At 54.9% G+C, this 17880-nt stretch overlaps 1 protein-coding gene across 1 annotated transcript in view; it reads right to left on the reverse strand.

The window, feature by feature from the left end:
• Positions 1 to 17880, reverse strand: part of CLUH (clustered mitochondria homolog) — a 39855-nt gene that overhangs the window by 5175 nt on the left and 16800 nt on the right. Inside the window, exons 7-23 of the mRNA XM_054394145.1 lie at positions 16646 to 16771; positions 14886 to 15033; positions 14079 to 14171; positions 11976 to 12670; positions 10504 to 10721; positions 9936 to 10040; positions 8813 to 8913; positions 7339 to 7491; positions 6769 to 6831; positions 5924 to 6168; positions 5159 to 5243; positions 4183 to 4336; positions 3321 to 3460; positions 3127 to 3207; positions 2440 to 2565; positions 1619 to 1740; positions 227 to 320 (exon numbers count right to left, since the gene is read on the reverse strand). Of these exons, the coding sequence (XP_054250120.1) occupies positions 227 to 320; positions 1619 to 1740; positions 2440 to 2565; positions 3127 to 3207; positions 3321 to 3460; positions 4183 to 4336; positions 5159 to 5243; positions 5924 to 6168; positions 6769 to 6831; positions 7339 to 7491; positions 8813 to 8913; positions 9936 to 10040; positions 10504 to 10721; positions 11976 to 12670; positions 14079 to 14171; positions 14886 to 15033; positions 16646 to 16771 (2749 nt within the window). The remainder of the gene's footprint in view (positions 1 to 226; positions 321 to 1618; positions 1741 to 2439; positions 2566 to 3126; positions 3208 to 3320; positions 3461 to 4182; positions 4337 to 5158; positions 5244 to 5923; positions 6169 to 6768; positions 6832 to 7338; positions 7492 to 8812; positions 8914 to 9935; positions 10041 to 10503; positions 10722 to 11975; positions 12671 to 14078; positions 14172 to 14885; positions 15034 to 16645; positions 16772 to 17880) is intronic.

Consider the following 17880-nt stretch of genomic DNA (forward strand, 5'->3'; position numbering starts at 1 on the left):
CCAGCACCAGGGGCACATGAAGAACAAACCTGCAGGAGGCCATGGAAGGCTTGTGGCAGAGAAGAGGTCAGCACAGGGCAGCAGCTCTGACCCGGCCCTAGAAAAGACATTCCCTGGTGCCTGCTCAGAGCTGGTCCTAGGCTCCAGGCCCTGGCACTGGTCTGCAGGGGCAGTGCTGGCCTGTGGCAGGGAAGGGGGATCCCCCAGGGGCAGGGCAGGGTCTCACCTGGTTTTTGTAGATGGTGTAGCCTTCCTTCTCGTGCTGCAGCGCTGACCGGAACTCGGCCTTGCTCTCGTACACTCGAGCGACCAAGTGATGGCTGAGGGAGGGAGAAGGCTTCAGAGGGACAGGCAGGAAGGAGAAACACCTCTGCACTACAGCAGCCATGGCTTTAACGTGCTCATGCCAGGCTGAAAGTCTCCACACCAGTGTGAAAGGAGGCAGACCCCAGTGGTTACTTCACCCCACATGGAGGCTGACACTGCCCTGGGCTGGGACTCTGTGAAAGGCTGAGAGGGGCCCTCCAGAGGCACAGACTGAACTTGGGGGTTTTTTCTTCCTGCACCCTGGAAAGCTGATGGCCAGAGCCATGAGCTGACTGGAGGCAGCACAGCCAGAGAACACCCTGGGGCTAGATTCAGTAACTGGAGGAGGAGGAAGCAGCAGTAAGCCTCTGTCCTTCAGAAAGGCTCTTTCTAGTTCTAGTTCCCCAACATGGGGATTACTGAATTCATTACAGCCCAAAGTTAAAAAACAGTAAGGACAGAAGTCCCCCCCAGAACAGTGGCACAGCTGGACACAAGTCACTGGGGCTCTCTCCAGAGGGGAGAGCTGACTTGGCCTGGATTTTGCTCCCTTGCAGTTCCTGGAGTGAAAAAAAGTTTCTGTGTTTGGCAGTGTTATTCTGGGAGTGATGAATCTCATCCAGCACCCCAGAGCTACCAAGGGAAGGCAGAATGCCTTCTGCAGAATGCAGATCCATCAACTGCTGGAAAACAAATCAGACTCTTGTGGGTGCTTAAGAAGATTGATTTTCACCCTGACAAAGAACAGATGGGTTGCAGTGTGGTGCTGGTAATTAGGAGGGCCACGGCATGGTTGGTCCTGAGCCAGTTCTGCATTCAAGGACAGTGCCTACAGCAGTGAGGAGCAGCTCCTCAAGGTGCCAACCATCACAGCTCCCCTGGAGACAGCAGGAGCTGCTCAGGATTTTACTCAACTCCAAAGCTTTGTGGTGAAAGACAAAAGCAGATGGCACGCTCCTCAGACAGCTCCCCAGGGCTGACACCATTCCAAACAGGCAGCTGCCTGCTCCCAGGCTCCAGTACCATCCCATCAGCCTCCCCCTCCAGCCTCCACTTCACACATACATTTTCCTACTGAGAGTCCACAAGGACCAGGCTCATCCTGACAGATCTCTGGGGCAAGCAGCATTCCAGCAGATCCCACAACTGGGAACGAGGGATCTCTGCCTTTCAAGCCAACCACCCTGGATGCTGCACCATGGCTCGTGGAATCCCAGTGCAGGACACAGCCAGCTCAGAGCCCTCTCATCAGAGCAGGTGGTGGATGGACTTGGAGCAGCAGGGGCCCACCTAGAACCCTCCTCTGCCTCACCTCAGTGCAACTTTCAGAGACTTGGAGCCGTGGTACTTGGAGCTGATGGCCAGGGCGTTCTCCAGGAAGCGGAGGGACAGGTCGTACTCCATCACCCCGTGCAGCACCAAGCCGATGTTGTTCTGCACACACAAATCAAGGAGGCTTCAGAAGGCAGATCCACACTACACATTTAGTGCTCCAGGGCCAGACAGGTCCTTCCACTGCTTGGAAAGGCTGCAGCAGCCACAACCTCCCCCAGCAGCCACAACCTCCCCCGCAGCAGCTACCCCTATAGCTCAGAGGTCGACAGGAGACCACTCTCCCCCTCAGGAGCTTGGTCCAAAGGAGCCAGACAAGAGACAAGGAGCTCTCCATTCTTGCAAGGGCAACAGGGCCAGGCTAAAGCAAGGAACCTGCACAGTGCTTACAGGCCCTCAACCCCCACCCTCTATGTCCCAGTGCAAGTCTCCAGCCACAGCAGCCTGGCTGAGCTTCCCAGCCAGAGCCAAACCCCTTGTTCATAGAGTCACAGAATGGGCTGGGCTGGGCTGGGCGGGACCTCCAAAGCTCATCCAGTCTGACCTCCCTGCAGTCAGCAGGACATCCCCAACTAGACCAGGCTGCCCAGGGCCTCATCAAGCCTCACCTTGAATACCTCCAAGGAAGGAGCCTCAACCACCTCCCCAGGCAACTTGTTCCAGTGTTCCACCACCCTCATAGTAAAGACCAGCAGTGAGTGACCCAGGGAGGGACAAGCAGTGTCCACACACGTGTGTCACATGTCCAGTACTTCACAGGCCCAGAGATGAGGCCCCTGAAGGCTTGCCAGGTGTACTCACATCCAAGAGGGCCATTTCTGGGTGATCCTCCCCAAAGACCAGCAGCATGAGGTAGCGTGCGCGGTACAGCAGGTTGAGCGCCGTGGAGAGTTGGCTGTTTGCAAAGCAGTACAGGGCAAGGTGCATCTGCAACACAAGGACCCAGCACTGAGGCACTGCACTCTCTGCTAAGCTCCTCTCTCCTTTCCTCAGCTGCACACAGACAAAAAGCTCTTCCTTTTGTAGTTAAAAAATGGGTTTGCAGCAGCCCTGGGGCAGGTGCCCAGCTGGAGTGGTTCACCTCCCTCCCTTCCACCCCTCCAGGACTATGGCAGCACTGCCCCAGGTGTCTCTCATTTTCTGATGGGGCTTGCTTTGCTTTTGACATAAGCCCAGGGCAAAACCCAGCAGAATTAATGACTATAAATAAACATTCAGCAGGCACCACCTCCTCCACCCGCACCCCCCCCCCAAATCCTAGACTAAGGCAGGATAACTGCAGACCAAGCTGGACACTCCTAACACAAACACTGAGGGCTTCAGTGTACAAAATGATCAAATACAGAACCTCTGCTGCAAGTGCAGGCCTGTGGGAAGAGCAGGGCTGCAGGAGGGATGACTGCAGCTGCTTTCTAGACACAGCCAGGCTCAGAGAGTGCAGGAGGGAGGACAGAGGAGGTGCTGCTGCTCCCCAGCAGCCTTACTCACGTATTCTTGGATGGTGTTGGGATGCTCAATACCCAGGACCCTCTCACTCATTAGCACCGCTTTCTGCTGATTACTTAAGGCCTAAACAGGGCAGAAAGACCCAAGAGCAAGTCACACAGAGGGCACCTGAGTGAAGCAAGCACAGAGATAGGCACACAGGAGGCGTAAGCAGCCCCTGCCCAGGCCTTGCTTACCTCTGAATAATCCCCCATGATGTAGTTGAGACGAGCCAGCAGCCTCAGGCAGGCACAGATTTCCACATGCATAGCACCATACACATTGTTGAACAAGTTTAAGGCTTCGTTGATGAGCTCACAGCCCTCCTTCAGGAAACCTGAAAGAGGTGGTGGGCAGGATGGGTGGGTGCCAAACAACCCTGCCACTGCTGGGGGGCACACTGCAGCGGTCATGTAACATCCATCAGCCACTGCCTGGGAAAGGGCTGAAGCTGGCAGGAGGAAACTGCCACCCTGCAGCCACCCTGCTGCCACCCTTGGTCCTTGTAGGTGACTTTACAGCAGGTTGCTGTTTCAGGTGGTCCTGGAGGCCATGATCCTCCACCAGAATGGGGAGTGCTGGCAGTGTGACTTTTATGTAGGAAAAAACAAGATTTCATATCTAATGTGGGTTTTTTGTGTTGGTTTTTTTTTTAATATATAAAGAGACCTTCTGGTGGCCTTTCAGTGGTTGAAGAGGTCCATCAGAAAGCTGGGGACAGAGTTTTGAGCAGGGCCTGTTGCCACAGGACAAGGGCTGATGGTCTGAACTCAAAGAGGGAGATTCAGACTGGAGAGAAGGGGGAAATGTTTGACAGTGAGGGTGGTGAGAGGTGGGAGATGCTCCACTCCTGCCACCATGGCAGCTCAGGTTGTCTGGGGCTCTAGTTGCAGATGTCACTGCTGACTGCAGGGGGGTTGGACTGGATGACCTTGAAAGGTCCCTTCCAACCCAGTCTGTGACTAGATGGCAGTGGAGGGCAGTGGCTGTGCCACACATCCTCTGTTCTTTCTTCCAGCAGCAGCTGCCTGGAGAGGCAGAGGCCTGCTGGGTCTGTACCTTGCTGAACCTTTGCTTGCCCGCTCTGGAAGAAATGGAAAGCATCTGAGGCTTTGGGGTTCACATGCTTCACCACAGGGAAGATGTTGAGAATGTCCTCCTCTGTGAAGGTTGGCTTGTGCCTGTTGTCAAAGTTGTACTCTTTCAGCAGTATCTGCAGGAAGCAAACAGACCACAGCTCCTGGGCACCACCTTCACAGCTACTTGGCAAATGAACCTTGGAGTCTGTCTGTGGACTCACAGCCAAAGCACCTCCTGTACCACCACCCAGGGACAGAGGGCTGAGAGAAGGGCACTGCAGGTGGGCACCACCTGGTGAGATCACACCACAGTGCCATGGTGTGGTGGTGCCAGTGCTGGAGCCCCAGCAGAACCCCATTCCAGCCCAATCCCTTCACCCCACAGAGTGCTAAGGCAGTGCTGTGGGAAAGGAACCCCCTGTGCTTGAAGCAAGGACAACTCCAAAGTCCTGCTCTGCTCAGCCAAGAGCTGCTTCCTCTGGCTGGGGAGTGCACATGTGCAGGAGCTTCAGGTGGGACTTTGGTCTGGCACAGGGGAGGCTACAGGAGTTGCATTCTGGCTGCTTCAGTGTTCAAGAGAGGTGCACAGCAAGGTCACCCCAAAAGGAAACTGGATCAGAAACCTCTTTCCCCAGGGCTGGAACCTGTGTTCCACCACAAAGGCCTTCAGTAGCTCACCCTGCCTGAGAGGCTGTCCCCTGCAAGGCCATCAGTACCCACCCGTGGTGGGCAAGGGAGGGAAGCTGTGGATCTCACCTGGACCCCAGTTTTGAGGGGAAGGGAGGGAGGGAAGCTGTGGATCTCACCTGGACCCCAGTTTTGAGGGGAAGGGAGGGAGGGAAGCTGTGGATCTCACCTGGACCCCAGTTTTGAGGGGAAGGGAGGGAGGGAAGCTGTGGATCTCACCTGGACTCCAGTTTTGAGGGGAAGGGAGGGAGGGAAGCTGTGGATCTCACCTGGACTCCAGTTTTGAGGGAGATCTCCCGCAGCAGGGTGATTTTCTGGAGGCTGTACACTTCAGCTGCTTGGTCAGCATTTTCACTGCAAAAAGCACAGCCCAGCTTCAGCTCCCAGGTGCTGCCCAAGGACATCCCTCTGCTCTGTCTGAAGGTCCCTGCACAGCTCAGTGCTGACTGAGCCCTGCTTGCTAAGGGCCTGTGGAAGCTCCCAGGGCTGCTCAGCAGTGCTTCTGACTGGAGTCCCAGGTGTGTGCTGCTCAAAGAGCTGAGCTGAGGCACAAGCTGACCCTGCTCTGAAGGGATGCTGCCTGCCTTACCCAGCTAGCCAGGGCTCTTCCTTGGGACACTTTGCTTGTGCTTCCAGCTTCACACTCACTATCTGCACCTTCCAGCAGCCTCAATCACCACCTCTGTTTCAGATGCAGAAGCTGCCCTCCCTTTTGGAACATAAGCTCCCTTCAGCCTACACCATCATCTACACTCACAGATACCTTCTGACTACACCCCTTCAGCTCTCCTTGCATCACCATGGGAGGTTTCCCTTCCTCCTCTGGCTCTCACAGATTTCATTTCAAATTTCAGTTCCACTTCCCCCCCACTCCTCTCTGCCTGATTTCCTTCCATTCTAAGCCTGCAAAACTCCCTCAAGAGTTGAAGTTTCTCTTCAAACAGCAAACAAGTCCCAAAGGCAGGTCCTAAAAGAACAGCCACAGACATCTGGTTGGGGTCCAGGCACAGGGGAGGGCAGTTTGCTCTGCTTACCATTCAAGATTAAAGTCAAAGTAGTTCTTTGCTTCAGAGCAAATGTTCTTCCAGAGCTCCTGAGGGGTCATGCTGGCCCATGCAGTGTTATCAGCATTGCCAAGGTTCCTGTTTTTCCTTTTCTTATTCTTTTTCTTGGAGACCAGCTCATCAGCTGGAAGATGGGCAATGGGATTTGGAAAGGAGCTCAGAAAGCAATTGAGGAAGTGGCTGATGGCTGCTGACAGACCTGACAGCTCCACACCCTGCAGAGAGACACCAGAATCAGTGCTGGAAGACACCAACATCTCACAGGCTCTGCTCTCATCCCCAGCACACACAGTCCTGTCTCTCCAGCAACAGGAAAGTCTGCCAGGAGAGGGAGAGGAAGAATGATGCAGAGATCAGAGGTAAATCTACCCCTCCACACACACAAATAGCCTGTCCCATTCGGGGCTGCAGCTGGGAGAGAGCCACTAGGAAGTGCAGCTGAGGCTGAATAGAGGCAGGAGGAGGAGGAGGAGGATGCTGTGGTGAAGCAATTAAAGCTTCTTAGAGGGCAAAAGCAACACTGCTCGAGAGGCAAAGGTACTACAAGGAAAACAAGCTGTGATTTCACACTGAGAAGCCTTCATCCTGAGGAAGAAAACCATGAATGGTTCCTCTCTGGGAAAGGATCTCCAAGTGGCAACTTGTTTGCCTTGCCACAGGCTGCACCTACTTCGGCACTAATGAGATTGTACCTCCTGTTGCTAAGCAACCCCTCAGCAACTGCCTAATGAGAGCCCAGACTCCTACAGCTCTATTTGTGGCCAAGAGTCATTAGAGAGGACACAGAAGGCAAGAGGTCAGCCCCCAGGTCGTACCTGGAGGTAGGTCTTGAAGATGTGCTTAGCCGATCGGGTGATCAATTCGCTGATTCCTATTTTCTGCCCAAGGGAACAGAGAGCAGAGACCAAGAGTCAGTTGGCAATCAATCAATCAAACACTTTTGCTTTCCAAGTGGCTTTTACCAAGATCTGCAGAAGAGGCTCTCTCCAGTCCTCTCCCCAGTTCTCACCCTGCAGCACAGAACTGCCCTGGAGCCAGGGAAGAGCCCCCCAGGCACACCCCTGCCCAGAGACCACAGGCTGCCTGTGCTCACAACACCTTCCAGCTTGACCCAAAATGGATGGATCACAGCAAATGCATGGCTTCAAATCCAGCTGTGACACCTGGGAACCCCTGAAGCACTCCCAAAGGACACTCCAACCCCTGGACATCATGAAAGGCACTAAGGATTTGGGAGCAGAACTCCCCATCCACCACTTGCAGTCCTTTCTCCCTCTGCTTTTCTTACAGAGAGAAGCCAACTTGGCCAAGCTGGAGTCTACTCAGGGCAGATTCTGCCAGAGGAGGTTTCAGCTGCCAGCCTGCAAGTCAGGTCTGATGCTTACAAAGATGTGATCCAGCTGAGCACGCCCAGGAGTCTTGGAGATGAAGTTGATGACTTTGCCCAGGTACCGCATGTTGATGCCCCTCTGGTGCATGGCCTCTGCCAAGGTAGCTCCATCCATGGGCAGCACTGTGTGGTCCAGGCAGTCTTTGACCTGCAGGGTGTGTACAGCCTTGGTTACTGAGAGCAGACCTGAAGGAGGCAGTTACAGTTTCTTTGGCACAGAGGACTGCATCCAAGAGCTGAGTGTGTAGCACCCCCAGCAGCCCAAGGTGACCAGCAGAGGCTGTGATGGTGTCCAGCACAGTGACAGAATAGAACCACAGAATGGTCTGGGTTGGAAGGGACCTCTGAAGGTCATCCAGTCCAAGCCCCTCTGCAGTAAGCAGGGACATCCTCAGCTAGATCAGGCTGCCCAGAGTGATGGTGGTACCCAGCACAGAGATGGTGGTGTGTGACCTCCAGCCCCAGAGCAGGGTCTCTGAGCACTCCTGTGGCTCAGGAGCCACCTTCCCTCTGCCATGGCTGATCTAACCTGTGGAACTAGCAGGCTAAATCTCCTCCAAGGACCTGACAGCCACCACCTAAAGCCATTTCCAGTTAAATGCTACAGGGAACTGTGCTCCCTTGGCTGATAAGAGGCCATGGCACTTGCATCTGCAGCTGTGTTGCAGAGCTGATAAAGTCACTGAATTCATGTCACAGAGCAGCACTCACAGAGCAAGGGCTGCCCACAGCAGCTGGCTGTGCCCTGCTCTCACACTGCTTCTGCAGCTTTTGGGGTTCACTCACCAGTGTGCCAACCACCTTAAAAACACCACTCAGTCACCAGCCCTCTTCTGATTCACTCCTCCTCCTTTTTTTGATTTGAAGGCTAAACAGTTGGTCTTAAAGATTATGCTGACCACAGGACTGGTGGATTTAGAGCTCAGGAGAAACTTGCCAGCAAGGAAAATCCCCTCCTAGGGTAAGACCAACGACCTCTTGCTGTGGAGATCACCACTTCTACCCTCCCAGTGACAGTGCCTGCTCTACCACAGGCAATCAGTTTGGAGAGAGTCTTGGTAGTTCTCATGCTTAGGACTCACAGAGGGAGTTTTTACAACAGATACTGGTTAGAAGAGTTTCCCAGTTCCCTCCAAAATCTTAGTCACCGAGTCACGATGAGGGCCAGGTAGCACAATAAGCTGCGCAGGAGGCCCAGGGCCAGGGAGGGTGACCTGTGTGGTCTCTCTTGCCCCAGACTCCTAGCAATAGCTGATAATTACCAGTGCCCCCAGTTCTGAGTTGGACTGAGGTGGGAAAGTTTGGCCATGCTGCAAGATGGGAAATTCCTCCCCCTCCTGCTGGCAGCAGAGGTGTGTGGTGTGTGCTGTTCACCAGGCTTCACCCAGTGGTGCCCCACAGCACAGGGCAGGTCCCAGCTCAAGGTGAGGTCTCAGGGGTGACATTACTGCTGGGCCTCAGCTCCTTACCAAACCTGGGATCTGGCAGGACAACAGGAAGGCAGCAGCATCCTTCAGCAACTGCTTCTGATCCTGCACCTCCTCTTTGCTAGACTCAGGAAAACGAACACCTAGGAGAGTAAAAGAGGAGAACATGAAACATGAGCTGGAGAAGACACCTCAGGGACAGACAGCACAAAGGAAGAGCAGGCAGGGAGTCAAAGTGATTCTGCCTCCCTGGAATTAAAGGTGCTTCTTCAGAAAGTCCTCTGCTTCACCTCTTTCAATGGAAGGAACTTGAGCTTCTCTGCTGAGTCCTTCCCCCTCACTCATTCCTAACACAGCTTTCAACAGCCTGAATTCTGCTCTGGGCTACTGCAAAGTGCTCTGTATGCTGCCAGTGCCAAGAGTCACCTGGATAGACTGGAATGGGAGTGTTCCAGTGGATGCACCAGCAAACAGCTCAGGTGCTAGAAACTCAGAGCCTTTTGCACACCAAAATCAAAATCAGGTTTTATGTTCTAGCTGCAAAGTCAGTGCTGAAGCAGCCTTAGCAAGCTCCTCCTGAAGCATTTATTCCAAGCTGAACCCAACTGCATGGCCATTCTCCTGTGATTTGCACGCACACAGCCTTGGCATTCACCCCCACAAACACCCTGGGAGCTTCTTCTGTGTTTCCAAATGACAAAACTACTGATTCCAGACATGGAAAGCAGCATGCAGCTGAGGCATGCCTTAGAAAGGGCACTGTGACCTGCTCACCACCACGTTACTAAAACAATCCCTGTCCTTCACCCAGGAGCCAACATCAGTTGTTCCAACTCCAACTGTTGTTTTCTGTGTGTAAACTATTACCTTAGGATCAAATTAATTTTTTCCCCTCCTCCCTCTGCTTCCTTTCATGTGGTCTAGCAGCTGGGATGTTGGAGAATGGCAAGAAGCTTCTTGGCAGCAACGTGCAGACCTCCCCCGAGCACAGCGGTGGGAGCCAGCTGGAGCACTGCAATCAATTACCCTTCCCTCTCTCGGTCTGCATCTTGTGCCTCATGGAGAATCCTCCACTGTGCCCAGCCAGCAGTATTCCTGGCTACAGAACACCAGTTTTTGGCTGGACAGCCTGAAGGAGGACAAAGGCAGCTCTCTGGACACGTACCTGGAGAGAAAATATCTGGGTTGAAGCGGATGTCAAAGGAGGTGTCGCTGATGGAGCCCACGGCCTTGCACGCGTTCCGAATCACTTCCCTGCTTTTGGGATCCACTGGAGCAGGAGAGAACAGCATACAAATGAATGTGGATTTCAGGAAGAGAAACAGAATACAAATGAAGATGGGTTTCAGACAATGATAAGCCCAGATTATCAGAGACAATGATCCCCAGAGTTGCCTGCACGGTGTCCAGCCCTGCCACCACCTTCTCCCTTCTGCCACACCAAACCTCTGGCAGCCCAGCCCTGGCCAGTGACCCCCACAGCCCAGCCTGCTGCGAGGCTCCTGCTTCCAGGGCAGAGCTGATGGGCTGCTGCCTTCAGAGACACCCAGCCAGGCCCTATGGTGACTGACTCATTGGTGTGTGAATGGCTCCATGCAAAGCGCCAGGACAAGACTGCCAGAAGCAGCCAGTGCTTGGCTGCTTAACAACCACCACCCACCCCAGGCTGGCTCAGCTCCCACCAGTGACAGCCCCCCAGCAGGGGCAGGGGGCCTGGGCTGAGGGTGAAATACCTGCTCCATCATCAGAGGCAATGGTCTCAGCGAGCTCCTTCACCTGCTCCAGCCCAGTGACGTTCTCCTCCATTTTGCCCTCCTCAGGCTCAGGCCTCTCGCTGTCTGCAGAGCCATTCTCCGGAGAGGAGCCATTTTCCAGAGCTCCAGAGCTCTCCTGCTTGTTGGCTTTCTGCTGCATCAGCTGCAGTGCAGCCAGCTTCATGAATAAGAGATACCTACAGTGAAGGAGAAGAAGAATTCAGCACGCAGCAGAGTCCAAGAGAGTCACCACTGCCCTGCGAGGGCAAACCTCACAGGGTTGGCATTAGAGACCACACAGCTTCCCTGTGGCAAGGCAGCATGGGCACCCTCTTCCCAGGAGCTTTCCCAGATCAAAAGGAGTGCACATTAGCTTATCAGGAGCAGCAAAACAAAGAGTGGGTTTCCATTACCCATCACAATGGGGAACTAATCTCCTTGCAGTGATTACAAATTGCTTTCCACAGGCAGCAGCAGCAGCCAGCTCGGGAAGCTTTTGCTGCCAGCTGCACAGGACCAGACAGCTCAGAGCAGCAGCAATCCTGCCAGGAGACCTCAGCAGAGAGAGGGCCAGGTCCTGCTAGCCAAGGAGCAGCAGCAGCACCCCACAGTCACGAGAAGCTGTCCTGGGGCCCAGCAAAGGCTGCCTGCAGGCACGTGGTGCACTGGGAAGGGTGCTGGCTGCAGAGCTGGTTGCTCAGCGGGCAGGGCTCCTCCCTCAGCAACTGCAGGGCTCATCTTCCCAGCAAGCAAAGCACAGCCTCTGACCATCTGTGAGAGCAGAGCACCTGCAGCCCTTCACCCTGGGAGCAGGAGCATTAGCATCACCACACCACAGGACGTGGGCCTGTCCTGCCCACAGAGCTCCTGCTCAGCCTGTGCTGAGCCAGCCCAAGCACCACCACATCCCACCATGGAAGTGCCTACAGCAGTTCCCACAGCTAACTTTTCTCAGCCTTCAGGAAAACAAACAAACGAAAAAAAAGGTAGCATTCAAGAGCTGCAGAGCCTCAAGAAGCTGAATCCTTCCCATTCCCCAGCCATCAGGTGCACAGAGTGTCTGCAAGGAAAGAATTTGTAGGTGTTGGGGCACAAAAGAACCAAAGCAGCTCTGGAGACTAAACAGCCCCTCAGAAGCTCATCTTCACCTCACAGTAAGGTTCTATGATTGCACCTGCACAGCCCAGCAGAGGGGAAATGAGCTGCCCACTTCTGGAGCTCTGGAGACTACAAAGGTCCCTCAGAAGCCCTGTAAGCCCTGCAAGAAGCCCTGTAAGCCCCTCAAGAAGCCCATCTTCACCTCTCAGTAAGGCTCTAGGATTGCCCCTGCAGAACCCAGCAGAAGGGGAACGAGCTGCCCACTTCTGGGGGCTCAGCTGGGATGCCCCTGGGACACAGCAGTGTGGTCCTGCCTCGGCCCACGCCCAGAGGAAGGAGGGATCTCAGCTCACCTGTGCTCCACAAAGGCATCGACGAGCTCCTGGCGCAGGCAGCAGAGCTTGTGCCTGTGCTGCTTGGGGAACCCCATTTTCTTACACTCTGCTGGCATCTCCTCCCCTTCCACGGGCAGGAAGTTGAGGTCCGGGGGGAAGGTGCGGAGCAGGTCCAGGATGTAGTGCCGCCCGTCGTTGCCGATGATGCCCTTGCACTCCACTGAGGAGCACAGCTCCACCTCCTCGTTCTTGTCGTTGAGGACTCTGTGCTTCTGGATCTTCAGCGGCCTGCTGGTCTTCTCCAGCAGCTCCAGGTACTTGGGGTGCGAGACGACCGTCTTGCCAAAGTCTATGGAGCCGTAGATGACGCTCTGCTCCTGCTCCCGTTCCAAAATGCCAGGAATAATGGACTGAGCTGTCACCCTGTAGCCTCTGTAGTCCACCACCACCGTCCCCAGCGTGTAGAGCCCCTCCACGTCCACGGCGTTGTAGGTCCGCACGCCGTTGAGGTCGTTGGTGGGAGCCACGTAAGCAGCCACGTCGCCCCCAAAGTCCTTGTAGTGGTCACGCACGTCGAAGCCCAGGCTGAAGAAGATGTTGTTCCAGATGAACATCTGCATCTTGGTCTCCTCGCTGGGGTTGATGGCCATGACGTTGCCGTCGATCACGGCCATCGCCCCCCGCGTCGCCGCCGCCGTGAAGTCGCTGTGAACCTGCGGGGAGGTATGGGAAGGGTTAGGGAGGGGAATCTGGAGATCATAGAATCAATTGTCAGGGTTGGAAGGGACCTCAAGGATCAGCCAGTTCCAAGCTCCCTGCCATGGGCAGGGACACCTCACACCACAGCAGGTTGCTCACAGCCACATCCAGCCTGGCTGCAAAAACTTCCAGGGATGAGGCTTCCACCACCTCCCTGGGCAGCCTGTGCTAGTGTCTCACCACACTGATAGGGAAGAATTTCTTCCTAGCTGGGACAGCTGGGACAGCAGGGGCATCCTCAGCTAGATCAGAGCCTTGAATATCTCCAGGGATGAAAACCCAACCACCTCCCTGGGCAACCTGTGCCAGTGTCTCACCACCCTCATGGTGAAGAGCTTCTTCCTAACATCCAATATGAATCTACCCACTTCTAGTTTTGTTCCATTCCCCCCAGTTCTATCACTCCCTGAACCCTAAAAAGTCCTTCCCCAGCTCTCTTGTAGCCCCCTTCAGATACTGGAAGGCCACAATAAGGTCTCCTTGGAGCCTTATCTTCTCCAGACTGAATAGTCCCAACTGCCTCAGTCTGTCCTTGTAGGACAGGAGCTCCAGCCCTCTGATCATCCTCATGGCCCTTCTCTGGACATGCTCCAGCACGTCCAGATCCTTCCTGTGATAGAGGCTCCAGAACTGGATGCAGTACTCCAGGTGGGGTCTCACCAAAGTGGAGTAGAGGAGGAGAGATCATCAAGTCCAAGCCCCCTGCCAGAGCAGGACCATAGAATCCAGCACTGGTCACACAGGAACACATCCAGATGGAGCTTGAAAGTCTGCAGAGAGGGAGACTCCACAACCCCCCCAGGCAGCCTGTTCCAGTGTTCTGTCAGCCTGACAGGGAAATAATTCTTCCTCCTGTTCCCATGGAACTTCCTGTGCCTCAACTTCCACCACTGCCCCTTGTGCTGTCACTGCATCGCTGAGCAGAGCCTGGCTCCAGCCTCTGGGCACTCGCCCTTTACACATTTACCAACATGAATGAGATCAGCCCTCAGGCTCCTCCTCTCCAAGCTACAGAGCCCTCAGCTCCCTCAGGCTCTCCTCCTAAGGAAGATGTTCCACTCCCTTCACTATTTTTGTGGCTCTGCACTGGACTCTCTCAAGCAGTTCCCTGAGGTCCTTCTTGAACTGAAGGGCCCAAAACTGGACACAATGTTCCAGATGTGGTCAAGGAGAACAATTCCTCCCCATGGGGCTGGGAGCAGAAGGCAGATGTGTGAGAGGGAACAAGAGCCCTGAGTCTGCAGTCAGGGATCCTCCTCTGGCAGTTTCTAAGGGTGGCCCAGGTGAAGTGCCCAGCTGTGCTGTGCCATGGGCAGCAGGGAAGGGGCTGTGTGAGGAGCTGCCTGCACATCCCAAAGTCACCTTGAAAATGGCTCTTTCCCTCAGCAGCCTCTCGGGCAGGTTCTTGCGCGGCAGCTCCCGGGTGGTCTGCAGCTCCTCGTTCCAGTCCCTGGTCTGAAAGAGTCAAAGCCTTGTGGGATGCAATGCATGGTGCAGGAAGGGGCTGGGCAAGGCAGGGGCTCTGCCTTACCAGGCATTTAGTGAGAGAAGGGAGGGGAAGGGGCAAGAATGCAGGCTGCTGTGGAGTTCAGAAGTGAATTAACAGCAGGAATGAACACTCCTCGTGATTGGACTTCATTCAGCAGCAGCCTGGGACAGATCTTACATCAGCCCAGCTCATGCAGGGCAGTTTAACTAAGAAGCAGCTTGCTGGCTCTGGAGGAGCATGGTGCAGGTCTGATGTGGTCACACTGCAGGCAGACAGCCACCCATGGGCAGCTATTAAAGCCCTGCACCACTCACAGCCTCTAAGATTTGACACTGTGAAGCTGCAGCTGAAGCCCTTAGCACAGTCTGCTCAGAGACAGAAGAGCTGTGCCAGGCCTGACTGGCATGGAGGAGCCCTCTGCCTTCCATGCAGCAGCACTCAGAGCCAGGACCTGGGATTTCTAAACACCCAAGCAGAAGCTGCTCCCTTCAGAGCTTGATGTGCTTGGGGAGCTGCAGCCTGAGCAGCACAGCTCCTGCCAGCACGGCCTCAGCAGGGAGAGGACTCCTGTGAGTCTTCCCTCGATGAGCAAAACCCTTCCAACAAACACCAGAGGCCGACTTGTTAGAAGCTAGGGGGTGCCCAGTGCAGCTGGGGCTGAGGCAAAGCAGGACCAGTACCTGTCCAGGTATGTGCTCTTCATAGCCCAGCCTAGAGGTGTAAGCATCCTCTGCCCGCACACAGTCCATGGCGTGCTCTGCCTGCGGGGCCGTCCAGCTGTACACCTGGAAGGGGGTAGCTATCCTCTCAAAGGGGTGCCTCTGAACCCTGGGGGGGAGGGAACACAAGCAGACATTTTCCAGAGGAAGATTTCTTTCTGTTCTAAGAGAATTTTCCCTCTGTTGCAACACCTGCTCAGGACAAACAAGCCCAGGCCTCAGGGGCAGCACACAACACTTGGATTTAACCTCTACTGGACCCCACGGTGCCCAGCTGGCACCACCAGCAGCCTGCAGAGTCACCTGGGCTTTCCCAGCTCCTTTTCCCAGTTTTAGCCTCAGCTGTATCACCAGAGTCCCCCAGCACCCTCTAGTACTCAAGAGGCAGAAGATGCCCACTCCCAGCCTGCCTGCAGCTCTCACACCAGACCACACAGGTGACAAACTGGTGACAAACCAGCCTGGCCTCAGCTCTCACAGCAGTCCCCACAGGTGACAAACCAGCCCACAGCCACTGCTGAGGTGAAGAAGGAAGCTCCTCCCGTGGATCTGCCTGCTCTCAGCAGGTGCTGCAGCCTCATCTGTGTTTACTGCTGGCCCAAGAAGCAATCAGGGTAATCCTTTTTAAATGGCCAGATAGTCACAGTGGTGGCTGGAGGCCACTGCTAATTTTCAGCCCTTGTCTAGTGTCACTTTCATCTTCTTAATGAGAGCAGAAGCAGAGCTCCTGAAAGCCACACAATGTGCTGGCAGTGTGCACCCTGCTGAGCCCAGGCAGTTCATTAAGGAGCCTCTGAAGGATGACAGCCCTTGCACAGCACCCACTGTCCTGCAGCACGAGTGGTCCCTGCAGCAAGGGCAGCACAGAACAATGCCTGATTGTTTCCATTGCTATTAGAGCAGCCAGAGGGAAGGAGAGCAAGGGAGCCTGCACAGACATACTTACAATCACTCTTCTCTCTCCAAAGCCCTCATGTTACTTTCCCTGATATTTTATGTTTCAGCCTCGGGTTTGGATTCAGGGGACAAGCACCTGCTGAGCAGGCCACCAGCCCACTGGCCATGCTCCACATTAACTCTTAGCTGCCTGGCTAGCTAGGAAGTCACCAAGTCTCCTAGGAGGCACATAGCTAACACAGAGACTCAGCAAGGAGACCCCCATCTCAGGAGCTGCTGAACACAGCAGCAGCTTCCCCACTGGGAACACAGCACAAGGTCTCTGGGCCTCCCCTCCCCCTGCACACACTGCCCTGGGTGGGTGGTTTCTCAGCAGGGACAGAGCTGAACTCCAGGTGAGCTCCACAGCTGACACTCCCACAGCCATGGGAAGCTGTCACTCCCCCAGCTTGGCTTCAGGCCAAGAGCTGAACTCCCTAAATGTGTGTGCTGGAAGCAAGAGGCATCTCCAGCTACAGCCAAGAGAGACCATCCAGTGGATAAGGACCAGAACTCTGGGCTTCCAGCAGCCCATGACTGCTGTCCTGACAAGTCCCATCAGCTCTGGCAGGGAAAGGCAGTCACAGAAGGGTGCTGCCAAGACATTCAGTCAGGTGTTCTGTGGTCCTTGTTGCATGGACTCTCCCCTCCCAACCACCCCACCCCTGAGTGAGCTCAGCCACAGGCTCTGCAATCCTTGCTCTGCCAGTGGCATCCAGTTCCCACAGCTGAGCCTCAGCAGGCAAGGTCTCAGGAGAGAGCCAGAGAGGACAAAGTGCTGCTACCGTTTCTTCTGCAGGGCAGAGAAGTTTTTTTTGAAGGTAGGGCTGATCTGGTTAAGCAGTTCCACCAAGGAATGACTGAGAAAACTGGGGTTTGCAGGTTTGGGGTTGAAGTTGTATGCAGTAGACCTGCAAGAGAGAAAGGAAACAAAGTCAGGAGCTGCTGTCATACCTGAGACTTCCCAGAACCCAGGGACACGAGTGAGAGCTCTGCATGGAAGGCCCAGCATGACCTGGCTCACTAGATGGAGAGCAGATGGGCTGCAAGGGCCCTCTCCAGTCTCTCCACACGAGATACAGCCAGGAACCCTCTGCCTGGGCCCTGAGGGTAGCATGGCAAATCTGACTCAGACCTTCTTCAGCCATCACCAGGCCCAAGAAAGGCTTGGATCTTCACAGCTGGGAGGGACAGATCCCACAGAGCTTCCCACAGACACCTGAAGGGCCTTTGTCTGACTGAGAACCCAACAGGAGTGGCCCCAACTACACCAGACAGTGGGGGCCCTCTCAAGAGACCTTGTCTGAGCACCAGGCCTGCCAGGAGCACTCCAACACATCCCCTCCCCAGGTGGCACTTTGCCAGACTCAGAAGGCCACTTGATCCAGGCTCCCTGTGTCCCTTGGTCTCCTGGGACCTGCACCCTTAGATTCCTTACTCTTAACGCTGATTTTTGCAGCTCTGAGGGCAAACAGTGGACTGCAAATGATTGCTTCCATGAGCCAGTTTACCACAGAGCACTTCCACTGCATCATGAGACAGAGGGTGGAAATGTGCTTCAACTACCACCTAGACTTGAGGCTCTCCTCCTCTTCAGGCAGCTTCATTCTCCTGCTGTGAATTAGAACCTTGCATTTCCAACAGGCAGTGATGGTTGCCCAGGCAATTATCTGGATTGCAGGATCAAGGCCACCCAGAGGATGGCTGCTCAGGTACAGCAGGGTTTGCAGCTCTGGAGTTCTCTCCTGTCCACCCTCAACTCAACATGTCTCTGGTACAAGGCTGGATGGACCCTGCCCCTCCCTCAGCACAGCCACAGGCACCCAGAGCCACATCAACAGCCCCTCCCAGCCCAGCTCAGGAGGTTCTGACAGGCTCTGCTTCTGCTTCAGGGCAGCATGAGATCGCTGAAATGGTCAGGAAGGAATTCCCTCCCAGCTCAAAACACTCTAATTAGCTGATGACATTATGGGATGTTTAAACTTTCCCTCAAGCACCAGGCATTTATCCACTGGCGAGA

This window comes from Indicator indicator, chromosome 30 (assembly GCF_027791375.1).
Source record: "Indicator indicator isolate 239-I01 chromosome 30, UM_Iind_1.1, whole genome shotgun sequence".
Classification (NCBI taxonomy): domain Eukaryota; kingdom Metazoa; phylum Chordata; class Aves; order Piciformes; family Indicatoridae; genus Indicator; species Indicator indicator.